The 18,218-nt window shown below is 48.0% G+C and overlaps 1 protein-coding gene across 2 annotated transcripts; it reads right to left on the bottom strand.

Moving 5' to 3' along the window:
* Positions 1–61: 61 nt before the first annotated feature.
* PPIC (peptidylprolyl isomerase C) lies at positions 62–17,952 on the bottom strand. 2 transcript variants are annotated; one of them, XM_032425399.1, is made up of 5 exons: positions 17,761–17,952; positions 11,672–11,785; positions 11,118–11,211; positions 8,532–8,716; positions 62–508 (listed from the first exon to the last, which is right to left on the bottom strand). In XM_032425399.1, exons 1-5 carry the CDS (start codon positions 17,875–17,877, stop codon positions 491–493), a joined length of 528 nt encoding a protein of 175 aa, XP_032281290.1. In that variant the 5' UTR covers positions 17,878–17,952; the 3' UTR covers positions 62–490. The 2 variants fall into 2 exon arrangements, with proteins under 2 accessions (XP_032281290.1, XP_032281289.1); XM_032425398.1 differs by lacking the exon at positions 62–508 and adding an exon at positions 4,820–5,464.
* Between the last annotated feature and the right edge of the window lie 266 nt (positions 17,953–18,218).

Raw genomic sequence — 18,218 nt, 5'->3', positions numbered from 1 at the left:
ACCACAGACACGGCCGCTTAAATCTTACCACCACCTGGATCTTTCCTTTGACTGTTGGACACCCACCTCATTTTTTATCAATCTACTTCTACCAGACCCTTCAAACCTCAACTCCGAAGATACATATTTTTTAAAGGCAACAGTCTTTGAAAAAGAGCAGAAACAGCTGAAAGATGAATGCCAGTGTTGAACAATCTTTTAATCGGGGGGATAGTGGCATTGGGTTCTCTCTGTATCCTCCAAATCCTGACTCTTGAGTCTTCTGTTGGAACTAGTGATGGGATGCAAATTCCAAGTATGGATTTTGTGATGCATTTAGTGTTGACTTGAATATTTGTCAGATGGACCTTTTTTTCCCTCTCTCTTCCAGACAGGACTCCTGTGACTCGTCACTGTTGTTCTGTGGTAGTGCCAGGTGCTTTTCCATCACTCAAGAACATCAGTAAAGCCAGCAAACCTCCAAGCAGGTGAGGTTATATCACATGAAAACTTAACGCTTGGCCGAAATCTGAAGTCCACAAGATGAATGACAGACTTAAGTAAAAGCCGTTATGTACTTAACAGCACAAAAATTTTCCATTACAAATACTGTTTTTACTCTTTCTTAATTAAAAAAAAAAAAATGCCTTAAGGGGACTTTGAATTTCCAAGCCTTCCAGATCAAAGATTTCTTCAGCTGTCTGAATTATAGGAATGTTGAAAAACAAAAACAAATCCTTTTCCTGCTATAAAATCCTTGCCATGTTTTTGTCTTTATGTAACTCAAAACGGCTGAACTTTTCAAAAAAGGAATTTGGTGAGTTCTGCTCAAAAGCCAAAATCTCATCAGAAACGAAGTAGTTAATAATTTTGAAAGTGTCCTTCTAATCAGTCTGTCCAAGTAATAAATTTTACTGAAATTTATCCTATTTGAAGATCCCCAAAATTGCTAAATAGCACTTGGAATAAAACAACTTAGAGCTCAGGATACCAAAATATTTTAAACTGTTTATTAAAGTGATTCAGGACCAAATTTTAATAATTAGGGCACGGTGACGGTGGTGGCCAGTATAATTTTCCTCTGATTCTGCACACGCCCTTGGCTATATGTGTCCTTTTTTTTTTTTTAAGATTTTATTTATTTATTTGAGAGAGAGAGAATGAGAGACAGAGAGCACGAGAGGGAAGAGGGTCAGAGGGAGAAGCAGACCCCCCGCTGAGCAGGGAGCCCAATGCGGGACTCGATCCCGGGACTCCAGGATCATGACCTGAGCCGAAGGCAGTCGCTTAACCAACTGAGCCACCCGGGCACCCTATATGTGTCCTTCTGACAGCACAGTTGCCAAAAGGGCAAACTGTTGATTTCAAAAGCTTTTGTAGGAAGCATAGGCTTTTTGTAAAGTAGTAGTTGATAGTTGTGAGTTTGCTGCTGCTTTTGGTCTAAGGCGTGACCCTCCACGTAGGGGAGACAAACAGCTCTGAGCAGGAGGTGCGTCCTTAGCTTATTTGCCATCTGGTATGGTAGACAGCCTAGCAGTTTACTCCCTGTGCGCTAAGTGCTCTCAGAGTTTCAGCCCTTTGAAAATGAACCCCTTTTTGCTTCGTCACTAGTGAGGTATCATTATGCTCATATTAATTAAAAAAAAACACTACATGGCAAAAGTACGTGTCCCTATGCTCCCAGGAGGCTCACGTTCCTGCCCTCTGACACAGAGACTTACGGCACTTTTTTGTGTCTAATGCATATTTGTTTCTGATTTCCTCCCATGTTACCTTAAAAACATTTTTTAGATACATTTTTTTTCCTAACTGTTAGAAAGAAATGCACCTTAGAGGAAAACCAGAAGACCAAAACAAGCAACAACAACAACAAAAAAAGATAAACTTAAGAGTTTAAAAATCCCACCATTTGCATTTGCTTCATGACAATTTATATTTTGTTGCAGTTGCCTTGTGAGAATGTATTTACACACCTGAGATCATGCTGTGCATGGAATTCCTACTTTTTTTCTTGAAAAGGGCCATTTTCTCATGTTGCTCTAAGTTTTCTATCATTCATCTTAATGAATGCATGCTATTTTATTATGGGATATATGACTTATAACCATTTTGGGGACATTCAAGTGGCTTCAGTATTTTGCTAGCATAAATAATTCTGCAATTCACATCTTTCTTTTTTTTTTTTTTTTTTTAAGTAAACTCTACCCCCAACATGGGGCTCAAACTCAAGAGTCACATGGTTTACCAACAGAGCCAGCCAGGTGTCCCTGCAATTCACATTTTTATACATAAAACTTTTCAATATTGCTCCGTTAGACAAAGACTTTAAGTTCCAAGTCACAAACATTCAATTTGCCCTGGCTTAAGCGATAAAAAGGAAATGTATTAGCTTGCAGAGCTAAAGAGTTTGGGGTAGAGATGTGCTTCAGGCATGGCTGGACTCAGGGGCTCATTGGTGTCTTCAGGAACACATCTTTGTTTCCTGGATCAGCTTCCCTTTGTGAGGGTTTCATTCTCAGGTTTGCTCCTTTAGAGCCTCTGAGAAACAAGATAGCAACTATTTCCCAATATTTCCATTGGAAGTCTCACAACTGAGATTCACTACCATGACTCGGGTCAGATGCCTTTCCCTGAGCCAGTCACCCGGCCCAGGACATCCTTCAGGACATCTCTGCTCCCTCTTCCATCTCACTCCCCCACCACCCTTGCTTTGCATACCTGGACCCTGATCTTTCTTGAAACCACCAGCCTGACCATGGCCCAGGGCCATGGCCTCACACACCCTTCCCTCCATGTCTCTGTGGCTTGCTGACCCCTCACTTCCTTCAGCCTACACTCAGGACTTCCCAGAGGACTCTCTGTCCTTTCTCCATGCTGTTTCTCTTCGGAGATGTATTACTACCTGATGTCCTGTTACATATTCATGTGGTGTATGTTTGAATCATTTGTCTCCTTTCATGGGAACCACAATGGCTGCCTGTTAGCAGCTCTACCCAGCACTCAATAAATAATTATTAAGTGAGCTAAAAATGAGTTTGCCAGGTCACGTATGTACCCATCCGTAGGGCTGGCCTCCCCTACTAATGGAAGTGCTTGAGGGAATACTCTGATTCCCCAAAGAAAATGGGTGGCCATCCGCAGGCCACGGGGACTGGATGCTGGACTGGCCAGTGATGCCCATGACAATTTGATGTCATGTTCTGGAGCAACGTCCCAGGAATAGGACTTCAAAGGATGTGAATGTTTTGAGTTTCTGGATGTGTATGCTAGCTCCCCTATAAAAATCCTCCTTGTGGCAGACGAAATCATCTTTCTTAAGTGCATATCAACTCATGTCCTGCCCCAGCTGAACACCAATAGCTCCCCATTGTACTGTGCATCAGGGAAGAACTCGACCCTGGCACCCAGGCCCAGAACAGTCCAGTCTCAGCCTGGGTCCTCTGACCTCTCAGGCTCCAGCAGGCCCTGGAACCCGCTCCTTCTCACCTCAGGACCCTCATTACTTCAGCTTCCCTCTCTGCCGGGAAGGCCCGCCGTGCTGCCGGACTGCTCCCTACTCTCTCTGCCCCTCAGGAGGCCTTCCCAGACCCCTCACCCAGCGCTCCCCTCCCAGCCGCCCTCCCAGCCACCCCAGCACAATTGGGCATGTCTTCTACACACCATCGGCATGCTTTTTGTCACCTTATTTATTCTGTCTCTGCCTCTAGAATGTAGGTTCCCTGAGGTCCTTTTCTCATTGTCATCTGTGATATTCCAAAACTCAAAACTGGTACCTGGCATATCAAAGGTCTTTAGTAAATTTTTGTTAGAAAATAAATTGCTCACCAAGAGGGTTGTAGTGATTACCTGAGAATGCTCGTTTCATCTCATCTCCTGTTTAAACAGTTTTCTTAGACTCCAGCTCAAGAGGAGCGCCTGGGTGGCTCAGTCGTTAAGTGTCTGCCTTCGGCTCAGGTCATGATCTCAGGGTCCTGGGATCAAGCCCCGCATCGGGCTCCCCACTCAGCGGGGAACCTGCTTCTCCCTCTCCCATTCCCCCTGTTTGTGTTCCCTCTCTAGCTGTCAAATAAATAAATAAAATCTTAAAAAAAAAAAAAAAAAAAGGAATACAGCTCAAGAGATGGAATTTTTTTTTTTAGAGTGAGAGAGAGAGAACGCTCATGAGTGGGGGAAGGGGCAGAGGGAGAGAAGCCGACTCTCCGCTGAGCAGGGAGCCCAACTCTGACTTGGTCCCAGGACCCGAGGATCATGACCTGAGCCAAAGGCAGGCATTTAACCGACTGAGCTACCCAGACGTCCCATGGAGATGGAATTTTTTTAAAAAGGTAGTTGTCAAAATTTATTTCTTATTTCTTTTTTTATTGACGAGATGGAATTAGATGGAATTCTTGGAGTCCTCACTCCACGGGTCCTAGAGGAGAAGCAACGGGGCTGTTTTCAAAGAGATATCACTCCCATTTGAACAGAGATCAGGTGCTCTGTTCCAGCCAGGAATGTTACAAGGCCCCAGCAGGGTTCCACTTTCCCATTTGGTTTAAGTACAGTCCGAACCTTCATGCTCCTTGTGTAAGTGAAAAAAAAAAAAAAAAAGATGCCTTTTTGTTACAACTCAACTCAAGGGATCTTGTTACAGTGAGTAAAAATTAGTAAATTAATCGCTCAGGTATCTGAGATGTGGTTGGGCATCATTTCTGTGCATTCCTATCCCAAATCACCCAGTTGCGTTAGCATTCTGATCGACAGAACCCTCTCTGTTCTGGTCATTGTTAACATCAGAGTACATATATTTTTGTCATGAGTTTTTTAAAGAACTTTAAAAAAAAAAGACTTGCAAAAAGAGTTGACCTATATAAAAAGCATTTAATATAGAGAACACAAAAGCACCTTTTATCAGGTAAAAGTCCCTATGACATATATCAGATTACAGATTACACTCATCAAATCTCCCTTTACCTGCAAAGAATTTGTTTGAATACAAAATAACAAACTTTACGTCCCCAGTCTTCTTCAGACAAATCTTCAGCGTCACTCAACTTGGGCATCACAATTAATTCAGCAAAATAATGATTGTGTTCTTCAAAAGAAAACAGACAATACAAAGTTTTCTAGTTTAAAAATAGCACCACTGGAGGAAGGGCATAGGTCTTTTAAGTGCCAAGTCCCTAAACAAGTGATTTACCACAATTCATGCAAACTAAACACGGGGTGGTTGATGTTCTGAACTTTCCTGTGATCGGCGGTGAAACACAGAAGTGAGGAAACAAAGCAAAACAGTAACTTCGGAAAATTAAAAGACACACACGCACACATACACACATCCCTGCCAGAGTGTGTTTCTCGTTTTCCGCCTGTTGTATCACCAGTCAGCGACCTCAACCACAAAGGGGGTCTTCACGTCTATCTTGCCGCTATTGATGATGGAGCAGGCGGTGAGCGGACGGTCATGGCCATCAGTTGCCTGGAGTTCTATGGAGTGGACCACGGTCTGGTGAGAGAAAAGCAGACCCCTGGTTCACTTCTCACCAGTAACTGTGCGGATCACAGGTGAAATCAATGCCTAGTCTGAAAGGCCAAGTAGGAAACCAGGTTTGTTGTTGTTGTTGTTGTTGTTGTTGTTTTTGGTATGATACAAAAGTCATGCAAGCCAACTACGGAAAACTTAAAATATTCAGGAAATGTATATATAACAGAATAATGCTTACCCACCACCTTGCTACTGAAAGAACATATTTGTATATTTCCTCACTTCTTTTAATTAGCATTTTATATTCTAAAAATAATATTTTCATAAACACATGGCTTTAATAAAATGTATTTCTACCCACTTCATACCCCAATGTAAGAGTTAACATGGAATATGAGTCAGCTTCAATGATACCCTGTAAACGGTGTAGGCATAAGAAACTGGATCAGAAAGTCGATTTAGAAGTGGAGCGAGTTCTGGGTTTGCCCATTTTAAAGCTGACCCAAGCCCTTAATCTACAGGTGGAGTGAGAGAGCCCACCCCACCGTGGTGTGAAGGCTCTTCTCTACCCTGGACGGCTGCACATCCCAGATAGCACCCTGAGCTTCACACTGAAGGAGGGAGGACTGGTCCAGGACTAGGAATGCTGGCTTCTGACCGGTTTCCCAAACGGGGCTGAGACAAAAATAGCGACAAGCTGTCTCTTTGCCTCGGACACGGTGCCACACCTAACCCAATCACTGGCCAGTTTAGGTGCACTTAAAAGACCAGTGTTCTTCTAATAATAATCACATATATTGCTAAACACTGTGTGCACACGTGTACACACGTACGCCTAAAGCAGTGGCTCCCCACCTGATGACCTGTGGAACGTTTTAAAAAATGCTCATTTCGAGTTAAAATGGAAATCTCTATGTATATTTTCCAACAGTTTTTAAAAATGCTTATTGGTGGGCCCACCTCTGGACGTTCTGATTCTGTACGTCTAGGCGAGTTCCAGAAAAGTGTAGCATTAACAAAGCAACCCAGGTGACGTCTGCGTTGGAATTCAGGAGAGTCTGAAAATTCCTTGGAACAGTGTAAAACACACACACATACACACAGTTTTTTTCCTCCTGGAGAGAAAGTCTATAGTTTTCATTAATTTCTCAAAGAAGTCTAGGACTCATAAAATGTTAAGGGCTGTTCCTCTAGGCCCAGGCAGCGGGTCTTCCAGGACACACCCCAGTGGGGGGAAGGAAGGTGGTACAATCGGGTAGAGCAAGAAGACAGAAGATCTAGAGAGCGAGAGGAAAAACCAGGACCAGAAGAAGGAACCACAACACCTGCACTCTTCATTTCTCTTACAGGTTAGCACGATGTATTCAAAAACACTCGTCGCATGAATGTTTGAACCTGGTTACAGTTAAACTTTTTAAAACCCGGTTCGGTCCACTGGTCAAAACCGCTAACTGATGGAGCACAGGCATGTGCACGTTTAGCTCACTTCACGGGCATTGTTCCGTAACAGACTTGAGGAGTGCTGGTATTCATTACTGTGAGAATAGATGCCTCGAAGGACAGTTATGGCTCGTGAGAATATAGGCCTGTCCTTTATTGTGATAGGATGGAAAGTGATCTATGAAGTGACACGTCTCTTCCCTCGCTCCTTCTCCTCTCACTTGCCAACGAGAATCCTGTCTTCGGCGGCTCAGGCTGAACACTTCCTTGCCTTGTGAGGGAGGTTCTGACTGGGTCAGCTCGGTTCCTGGCTTTTTGATGGGTAGAATCAGGATGGGGGTAGAAGCTGTAGAAGAACTGTCCCAAGTGAGCTCGGTTCACTTGCATTTGGATGGAAGAGACAGAATGGCTCACATGAAAATAAAACAAAATGGGGACAGCTGGGTGGCTCAGTCGGTTAAGCGTCTGCCTTCGGCTCAGGTGATGATCCCAGGGTCCCGGGATTGAGCCCCGCGTCGGGCTCCCTGCTCAGTGGGGAGTCTGCTTCTCCCTCTCCCTCTCTCTCCGTTCATGCTTGCCTTCTTCTGGTTCTCTCTCTCTCTCCCTCAAATAATAAATAAAACCTTCCTCAAATAAATAAATAAAACCATTAAAAAAAAAAAGAAAACAAAAGAAAATGAAACCAAATCAAATACGGAAGGGGGGCTGGTCAGGAATGGTCCATGGTTGGGTTGGGCAGACCTTACACCTGCTGGTTTAGGAGCTGGGAGAGCTTCTGTGGGCAGCTGCTAGGGAGGAGAAATGCTGGGAGCAGAGGAGAATAAGGATTTTAAGAAGTGTTTCTCTGGATTATGAATTGGGCCCCTGAGATATTCTTTGAGACACACCTGCAGGAATTTGAATTCCTTCCAGTAACTGTGTTTGCTCTCCTGACTGTGTCTTTGGAGGGGACTTGTTTCTGTATGCAACCATGTGGTGCTCGAGGGATTTTTTTAGTATTTTATTTTCAATTGCGGTAAGAAACCTAAATGTACCACCTTATCTATTTCTAAGTGTACAGTGCCGTAGTCTTAAGTATATTCCCATTATTGTGCAACTCATCTGCAGAACTTTTTTTCTCTTGCAGAACTGCAGCTCTGTACCCACTGAACACCAACTCCCCACTTCTTCTTTCCCACCAGCACCTGGCCACCTCCATTCTACTTCATTTTACAGGTATTTGACGACTCTAGATACCCTTTAAAAGTGGAATCATACAGTCTTTTGTGACTGACTTATTTTACTCAACATATTCAAGGTTCATCCGTGTTGTAGCATGTGACAGGATTTCCTTCCTTTGTAAGGAATAATAATCTACTGTATGCACATATGGGGCCCGGGTGTTATTTGGTGACGTTAAAAAAAAAGTTTCCATTTATATCAAGTAGTGAGATAGATTAGGCCCTCGATTTTTCCGTGGCAAGTCTCCATCTTCTGCCCCGGTGCTCCTCACAATTAAAATACCACACACAGTTCACCTTTGAAGAGGCAAGTCAGCATAGAATGATGGACCTCTACCAAGCACATTTTAAGATTAAAATAAATGACTGAAGGTACTGTCGCTATAAATATAAAGCTTTGAATGAGGCATAATAACATATCACATTACCATTCCATCAATGACTTTTCCAAACACCACATGTTTGCCATCCAACCAGGTGGGCTTGGTCAAGGTGATGAAGAACTGAGAGCCGTTGGTATCAGGCCCAGCGTTGGCCATGCTGACCCACCCAATGCCATAATGCTTCAGTCTGAAGTTCTCATCTGGAAATGTCTCACCATAAATACTTATACCTGGGTGAGACAAAATTAAAAAAAAAAAAAAAAAAAAAGGAGAATCACCAGAAGTTATGTGAAAGTAAATTCTTCAAAGGGAACCATAAGGTTTTAATAGATTTGGTTAATAGAGCCCTATAGGACATGGGGATGGGGAAAAGATGGTCAAGCATAAGGAGAAATAAAAGAAGTGATAAATTCACTCCTTTGGGAAGCAGGGCACCAGAGACTCAGATAAACACACAAAAAGCCTTAAAGATGGCACCGTCCTCTGGCCTCAAAGCAGGACCCCAACCAAACAAGTCAATGATTTCACTCTGAAATCAGAAGCGCGGGCAGGATGACATCGTTAAGCCACGCGGAAAGCGGGATGAGCCATCTGACTGGGGCCATGTGTGTCCCGAGCTTCACGTCACTCCCGTCTCAGCACCCAACCCTGGTGCGATCAGCACTTAATAAACACCCTTAGCTAATTCTCACAACCCTGCAGAACAGTCTTCTCAGTCCCACTGTAAACGAGGAAACCGAGGTTTCAGAGCGTGAAAACTGCGCCGCAGAACCTGGCAGTCCCATGGCTTTCGGGCCCTACAGCTGCGGCTCTTGCCCGCGTCCCCGCCGGAGCCAGGGCGGCCAGCCGGGCCGTCGTGGGCCCGACACCCTCCAGGCTCACCGGGCTACAGAAGGGCCCGGCACCGGGAGCGCCGAGCGAGCCGACCTGGAGCGGAAGAGCCGGACGCGGCCATGGGGACTGGAGTTCGAGCCCAGCAGCAAGGAGAGCAGCAGCCGCTTCTGCCCTAAGAGAACAGTACAGACCATGAGACGCGTCTGCTCTGTCCTCCAGCACCTGGAATGCGTGTCATGCCCGCCTCCTCCCTTTCTGCTCGGCTCTTCACCCATCGGTTGCCGACCTCGAAATCCTGGCTCGGCTGGACGGACCAGAAGTGGCTACCAAAGGCAGGCAATTTAGAGCGGACTGGTCAGTGACAGACGACGTGTCCTGGAAGGAAAGCTCTGCTCACAGAGAGGTCTAGGCTGAACGTAAGTGACCCAAAAGGTCCTTCCTCCAACACTCAAGAGAATTTTAACGCAAGACCTGTGTGCACACACTTACATTGGTGTGTGGCGCATGCACACACACACACACATACACACACACGCACATGGCAGGGAAGGCAAAGGGAGAGAGACACGTCAGAAACCAGGACACAGGAAAGCTCAGTAACTGTTCCTGCTGGGCGCCAGGGTGGGAGTGTGGGACGCCAGGGTCCAGGGCGGGAGCGTGGGACGCCAGGGTCCAGGGCATTGCTTCTGGGAGCTGCACACTCCTCCAGGGGGACCCAGCTCTGCAGCAGCGGGGGGAGGGAGGGCTGCTCTCCCGGGCATCCTCCCCCACCCCACGGACCCAAGTAACCTGACCGGGTTTCTCTGCTCCATTCTCTATCCCCGTACCCTGCAGCATTTTTGCAAGGACTAAAAGTAATTCTCCTGAAGGCCCTGGCAAATCCAAGGGTTTAATGGCAGCCTTTTTGTTATAAGTAAATCATTGCGATAAACATAAAATTAGCTGTCGTGCTTGAAAATGGGCCCAAGCCTTTCTTTAAGAAGTTAGCAATTTCATACCCATCAGAATGAGTATTTGCCGAATTAAAAATCTTAAACCTGAAGTAAATTTAAATCCTAATGTAGTTAGCTATAGCGTATGTGTTCAGGAAAAGGACTCACTACAGTTCTGAGGGAAAACAGGCCAGAGAGCTTGGGTATGTGCAGTCCCCCGTGAGGAACACTCAGCTCAGGCATATGTGATGGTCCATAAATTTAATTATTTGTGCTTCACAGAACTCTAACTTGGCTTATAAAAATGTATATTATAATTTTGACAACTCATTGATTACTTTTATTATTATTGTTGAAAAAGCGGGCAACAATATGAAAATTTGGAAAAAAGGGGGTAAATCCACCTGCAATCCTGCCACCTCAACTCCGGTCTCTCCCTTCGGGCATGCTTCCCCCGCCCTCCTCCACCACATCCGTGTCGGGAGCCGGCTGTCCCGCAGTGTGCATGCACTTTCGTATTTGACCTTTCCTTTCTGTGCCGGGCATCTTTCTCTACTGCTGCCTACTGGGAGTCTAGCATGTTAATAACTGCAGAGCCGTCTCCTGGATGAATATATCTCCACTGCAGAAAGATAATGAACCAGAGCAATATTGTTTCAAGTGAGGAGGCCTCACTCATTCGTACCTGTAGTTACATTTTGGGAGATGAGGCCCCCCAAACCCTGTCCTTTTGAAGAATTAGTTTGGTGGTCATGAGGAATTTGTTTCATATGTCTGGGAATTCAACTCAGGGGGTGAATGCACGGACTTGATCTTGGGTTTCAGTTTGGTAAGCGAAAAGGAGAAATACAAAAGACATGGTTACCGCCAGTGCCGTCCCCACTCGTGAAGTCTCCTCCTTGAATCATGAAATCTTTGATGACGCGATGAAATTTGCTTCCTTTATAGCCGTATCCTTTCTAAAGAGATTATGTCAATTGAATATACGAGTAGATATAACCCATACTTCAAGATGAACCCCAGTGTTTACCTGGATGTGACTAAATGAGAAAATGACACAAACTACCTACAGAATTAGGTCCCTGCAACGATTTTCTGGTAGAAATGTAATCATTGACGGACCCAAAATAAAGAAATAAATCAACTGTGGAAGTAGGGTATTAATGTGAATAAGTGAAAAGAGAGCAATCTGCATTCTCACGTGCTGATTGCTTCCCCTCAATTTCTAGAACCCCGAGGACACTGGGCACCCAAAGAGTAAGATTTGGTAGAAAAATAAAGTAAAATATGTAAGATGTCTCAGGTTCATCAGACCTGCTCAATCAACACTCATTTTCCCGGAAGACATCTTTATGCTGGGCTTCAAAGAAGAAATACCCCCTCCCATGCACATTTAAGGGATCCAAAACTGAGACATACCTCCCCTGTTGCGAGCGCGACAAAATTTTCCACAGTCTTGGGCACAACCTTTCCAAAGAGGCCAATCACAATTCTGCCAACATCTTTGTCTCCAATCCTCACATCGAAGAAGACCTGCGTGTGGGTGAACAGCAGAGCAGAGGGTTACAACGGGGAAAAGCCACGAGTAGGAGTGAAATGAAAGGTACAACCTGAGAATGCATCCAGATGCGAGAGCCCTTCCCCTGCCAGCAGGTGACAAAGGAGCTCTACAACCATCGTGTGGCTGCATTCCACCTGTAAAAACGTTCATTCCGCCAACATTTAGTGAGCACCCGCTATGGGCCAGGCACCTCACGGAGGCGCTGGGTTTGACGTTTGACTCAACACAGTCCCTAGTCAGCCAGTGACGACTCTGAGAACTCCACGCCCAGGGCGGCACTGTGGCGACCTCCCCCTTCCCAGCTTTGTGCTCTTCTGAAAGGTGATGCTCTTGATCTTGGCAGGAGAGAACAACAGGTAAGGAGAGAAGATTTATTTTTTTGTAACTTCGACCCGTGCCCAATTCCCAGGGAGGGCTCAGTAGACGCCTGCTGTCGAGGGAACTGCAAGACATCAAAACGCACAGCCAGTCCTCCGAAAGGCCTGCCCCTCACTTCGGACTCCGTAAGGCTCCAGGTCCCCAGCCTCGTCCAGAGCCCCGACAGAGCCATCTGCCCTGCCCACTCCGACGCCCAGCTCAGTCCTCATGCCCCCAAAGTCCCGCGGGGACACTGTGGTCTCTCTGCAGCACAACACGTTAGAATAGATGAAAGAAAGCACGTACTCAGAAGTGAGTGTGAGTCATGTTGTGTGCCGATGAGCCCTACAGGTTCCCTGAAACGAGTTTTAAAAAACTGTTTCATCCAAAATGAAATGATACACGTTTTGCTTCACAAATCACCGTGTTAGGATGACGCAGACAGAATGCTTGAAAAGGCTGCGGAGTCGAAGGGCATTCTATTAGCGGGTTTAGATGATATGAACCAATTTACTGTTTGAATGGGTAAAAAAAAAAAAAAAGACATTCGAGAGATGGCTTTAAAAAATATAAGAAGGGTTGTCAAAGAAAAAAGATGTCTTACAGGTTAGAAAAATCATGAAGTAAAGACTGTCAAGCTTTAGCGCAAGACAAGAGCTTCTGCCAATACATCAGCCCGTCTGTCATGGGTTGATGTGATATTTAGTGCTCCGTGTGGCATTTTTGAATGTTCACATGGCCACAGCAGCCGGAACTGTATTATTATTTATACGGCAGAACTTTATAGACTATATCAAAGACCGTGCCCTGGAGATGAGGCGGTGCACTTGAGGGTGACAGTATGGCATGGCCCGGGGACAGGATGCCACGAGCTGGGTCACGCAGGGCTGGTGTCAAAGAGAAGCAGCTTCTCCCAAGGGATTTCCAAGCCCAGGAGTAAATTCAGGAACAGGGAATGATGAAGCAGCCCCGGGAGAAGAATCAGGGAACATCATCTTAAAGGAATGCCATACAAGACACTAGAAACGCCTGCCAGACTTTTTAACCTACAGAAGAGAAAATAAAGCCTGTGGATGTTTGGACAGCAAGAAGCATAGAACGCGGGAGAGCAGCGGGAGAAGGCGAAGAAAAAGGGCCTGTCACCCAGCAAAACTCTTCAATAAAAATCTGCCATTCTGATGCGCAGCCTCGCACACATACTAATACGATTTTTCCCCCCACAAACTTCAGGGTCCTTCCGCTTTGTGACTGACAGCATGAAAATACAGCAGAGTTTTCCTGACTCTGGTGGAAATGAGAAAGTCACATCTTCCTGGGTCACAGGAACGCTGTATCCCCAGGCTGGAGGGACGCTAAGGGCTGAGGGAAGGCATCCTGGAGAAGGGAGGGGAGCGGCCTCCGGGGACAAGAATGGGAATGAGCCGCACCGGGCAGGGTTCTTTCTGGAGCCAAAGCACCAGGGCAGGAAATGGGCTCTTTGTGCAGGGGACCCAAGGTGGCTGCCAGGCAAACCCTCTCCCACTGCCCTCTATCACCCTGAGAACATCTCTGACTGCTTGCGTGCCCTTGGGGCCAGGCCCTTTTCTGGATACGGGGTGAGGCTGCAAAGCCCCTAGCCGCAGGGAGGTTACAGTCCCACAGAAAACACATCTGTAAGTAGCTATAATATAATGGAAAATCTGGTTTTATAACAAGATAAGTACAGATGAAATGTCATGGGTAGAGGTGATGATTATCTGTGGGTATCAGGGTGGGCTTCCTGGCAGAGGTGGTAACTGGATTCCACACTGCACTTCAGGAGTAAGCTCAGTCATTTCTTTTTTCCCCTGAGGGCTGCCTTTGAAAGTCATTTGAAAATGATGGGCCACTGGAGGTAGAGAAAAGAGGGAAGAGGAAGCAGTCACTCACACAGCTTGATCCTAACCCCTGTAGGGTTAATCCTGCTTCCTTCCATTTCCAGAGCAGCTAGGGCAGACGCCAAGTACAAGAGCCAACTGTTCTCACACTCCCGCTGCACCAGTAACTGGCTACGGGACCTTGGGCAACTTAATTGAACTCTGAGCTCCTGTTCCTCATCTGTTCAACAGATGATCCTTCTTTTCAGGGCTGCAATTTCATGGGAGCATTAATAAGGTAACATAAATAACACTAACAATTGACCTCTTAAATCATGGCTAAGCACTTTACCTGCTTTATCACATCTAATATGCAAAAAAAAAAAAACCTGTAGGTAGATATTATCTGTGTCTCCACTTAAGGAGAAGGAAATGGAGCTTCACACATTAAATCACCTGCCCCGGGGCACCAGGCTGTAGCCACTCCATGCTCTAGAAAGTGCCAGCAAGTTGGGCCATGCATGAATGCAGCTGGAAAGATGGCAGCATTATTCTTTCTAGTCTACGTGCCTGACCTTGCCCAGAACCCCTGGCATCTGCTGAGAAGTGCAGGGTGGCAAATGCCTATTCAGGGGATGTTGAGACCAGTGAGCCAGAGTGTGGACCCGAGGTTCCAGGGCTGGGCTGCGCAGGCCGCTGAGCTGGTGGCCACTGAAGGCCCTGGAGGGACAGTGCCTCACGCCTCTCTTATTCCAGATTCCAATTTTAAATGCAATCAGAGGAAAAAGAAAGGACTGCTGGGGAAAACATTAGAGCAATGGCCAATTTATCGACTTCTCTGAACTCAGAGAAATAATTCAATTTTTTAAAAAAAATTGTATTTATTTATTTGACAGGGAGCTAGAGAGAGCAAGCACACAAGCGGGGGGGGGGGGCAGGCTCCCCACTGAGCCGAAGGTAGATCCTTAACCGACTGAGCCACCCAAGCGCCCCTCAGAGAAATAATTTTTAATGTCTCTATTTTCCCGTATATTGACTTGTTTTAAAAAGTCCATTGAAAAAGTCATTCGACAGGGTCAAATCTGTAGAAGACTCGCCTACACCATTAGCTTTTAGAACTTCCCGATAAATTTGGTAGGAAGGGAACGGAGATCTATTACTGACAGTTGAGTGCAGGAAAACTTGCTCGGTGACAGCACCCCAGCCGAGGGGCAGAGATGCTCCAACTTCCTCTCTTGTAGCCACCAGCTTCCTCCCTTCTCCGCGCCCCCTGTAGACATTTCCAGCCCGGGGCGACACACAGATCGTGACTGACCTGATCGGGGTGGGTCTCTGCACTGGGTAGGTTTAAAAGCTTCCCTGGGGAAGTCTGTTCCCAAATACTTCAGGTGATACACTCACAGCAGGAACTGATTCATGTTTATCTGAAAGTCACACCTCACTGGGAATCTTGTATTTTACCTGGCAATTCTACTTCCTTTCCCCCACCCCCATCTAAACCATCAGCAAGTCCTGTTAGTTACACTGCAGAACATCTGTTTCACGTCCCTCCGCCTTGCTCCCCATTTCCACGGCCACCACCCAAATCCACGCCATCGCCATCTGGACTCTGACACGGAGCCTGAATGACTTCCCACTTCACTCTCCTCCGAGCGACCACAGTCATTGTTGAAAAGCATGTATGAGATGATGGCAGTCCCGTGCTTAAAACCCAGGAGCTCTAACTGCACTTAGACTAAGACCTCAAATTAGAAGATTAACTGCCGCAAGACCTGCTCCTAACTGTGGCCTCCAAGGCCCCGCACGATTTTGCGGCTGCTGACCCTTCTAGCCTTATCTCAAGACAGGCCACTTACCCCTGGGCTGGAGCCCGTCCCCTCTCTCTGTCCTCTGAACACTGATGGCTTTCCTGGCCAGAGCCCTTGCGCATGCAGCTCCTTTCGCCTCCCAAGTGATGGCAAGGCTGGTTTTTCTTATCCTCCAGGTATTTTTAAATGTCACCCGGGCTAGAGACGGGCTTACAATAGTCCCCACCCCCTTATCCACGGTTTCCATTTTCCCAAGGTTCAGTTATTCACCTTAACCGTGGGCCCAAAGCAGATGGTTCTCCTTGTGAGCTGTGGTCAGAGGATGAGGAGCCTAACACCTGGGTCACCTCACTTCATCTCATCAGGTAGATACTTCATCACCTCCCGCATTGCAAGAGGAAAGGTGAGTGCAGTAAGATATTTTGAGAAAGACGACATTCACGTAACTTCTTACAATATAGTGTTATAATTCTATTTTATTATCAGTTATGATTGTTAATCTCTTACTGTGCCTAATTTATAAATTAAACTTTCTCATTGGTATGTATGTATAGGAAAAAACATAGTATATGGGTTCGGTGCTCTCCTGGTTTCAGAATCCACTGGGGGTCTTGGAACTTAACCCCTGCAGATAGGAGAGGTTTACTATATGTTCTTCATCATTTTATGAATGTTATGCTTACAGTTATATCCCGAGAGACCCAAATTGTATCTGCAGACTGAAAGACTCCGTCTCCCCCACCCTCTCAGCTCTATGGCCTTGGACAAGCCATTTCTCAAAACTAGATATGCCCCAAATACCAAGGGGCTGGGCAGAGGAGGTGCTCAGAACAGTGGGGCTAAGTTCCTCTCTCTCACACACACTAACTGCAGCCTGGTAAGGCCTTGCTGTTCATTCTCAGGCTACATCAGATGTTGGGGTGACCTCCCTCTCCGCACGGCCCTCACTGTCCGGACCCCCCCACCCCCGACCCCAGCTGGGGTCTGTGGTAGAGGACTTAAACACTCTACTACTGGTTCAGTAGTATCATTCCCACTGGCAAACACCGGACTTACTATTAAAACAACTTGCAGCTGCCCCTCCTTCCAGATTCCAAGACGCTGCTGCCAGTGGGTTTTTCTAGAAGTGGTTATCAAGGGCACCAAGCATTCCCTCCCTTCCTTCCTTCCTCGCTCTGTCTCTCCCCACACCCTCCACACCCTCCCATTATCTCCTAACCTGGGTAAATACGCTGGAAAAAAGCACGGACGGCGGAGAGAGGCGGTCCCAGGCAGATTCCCCCGCCCCCATCAGTCTCCCCCGCCCATCCCCTATAGAGATTCAGAGGCTGTGCGTGCTAGCACCTTCCAAGCTCAGGGTCCAAAGTGTAAAAAAGTCCAAGTGTAATTAAGCGCACCTCTCCCCCCGGCGGGATGACAGCCTCTCGCTACAGCAGGGTTCCGAACGCTTGCCCGGACGCCCCCCGGGCAGGGCCTGGACCCGGGCTCCTCCAGGCCGGTGACAGCGGTGGCGGCCGCCCACTGCACCCCCGCGGCTCGGAGCGCGTCTCTTCCGCCCGCCCCCGCCCGCCCCCGCCCGCATTCTTCCTGCTTCCATTCCCGGGTCCTCGCCACGCCGAAGGCAGTACTCGGGCCGCCTCCTTCCTGGAGAAAGGGCCCACTGGTTCCGGAAGCTTCCGCCAGCCCCCCCACCCCCCGGCAGGTCACGTCGGACCACCGGCCCAGAGACTAAGTTCAAACTGCTCGGCCCAGCGCCCCCAAGTCGCCCCGGACAGCGCGGTCCCCGCGCGCCGGCAGTCCCCTCCCCCTGAGCCCCGCGGCCGCCTCGCGTCCCCCGCGCCCGGGAAGCCCCCTCCTCGCCGCCGCAGACACCGAGGACCCAGTCCCCAAAGCTCCCCCGTCCCCCTGGCCCGCGCGAGGGCAATTTGCTGCCCGCCAATCAGTCACCTTGGCCGTCACGGTGGGGCCTCGCCTGCTGACGCCCGAGGCCCCCGCAGAAAGCGCGAGCGCGCCGAGCCCCACGCAAAGCGCGAGAGGGAGCAGCAGCCGGGGCCCCGGGCCCATGGCGAGCGGTGGCGGTGGCGGCAGCGGCTCGGGCGCCACCTCAGCCTCGGGGACCGTTGGCTGGACTCCCGGGCCGCTGCGCCTGCGCGCTCCCGGTTGGGGTGGGGGGGGGGTGATGGGATGAGGCGGTCGGGGCAGGGCCGGAACCTGGGGCGCGCTCCTCCCAAGTGCAGCCCGGCGACCGGCCAGGGACTGGGCGCGGCGCGCTGCGGAGGCCGAAGCCCGGGCCGACCGACGCTCCAGCGGCGGGGGCGCAGGGCGCTGGGGGCTGGAGCGAGTCCGCTTGGCTCGGGCGCGGTGCCCCAGACAGGCGCGGACGCTCGGCGCCCCGGAGCTGCGGG

Source organism: Phoca vitulina, unplaced genomic scaffold, assembly GCF_004348235.1.
Source record: "Phoca vitulina isolate PV1807 unplaced genomic scaffold, GSC_HSeal_1.0 scaffold32, whole genome shotgun sequence".
In the NCBI taxonomy this organism is placed as follows: domain Eukaryota; kingdom Metazoa; phylum Chordata; class Mammalia; order Carnivora; family Phocidae; genus Phoca; species Phoca vitulina.
The sequence above is the reverse complement of the archived record's forward strand: the minus strand, read 5'-3'. Positions and strand labels throughout refer to the sequence as shown.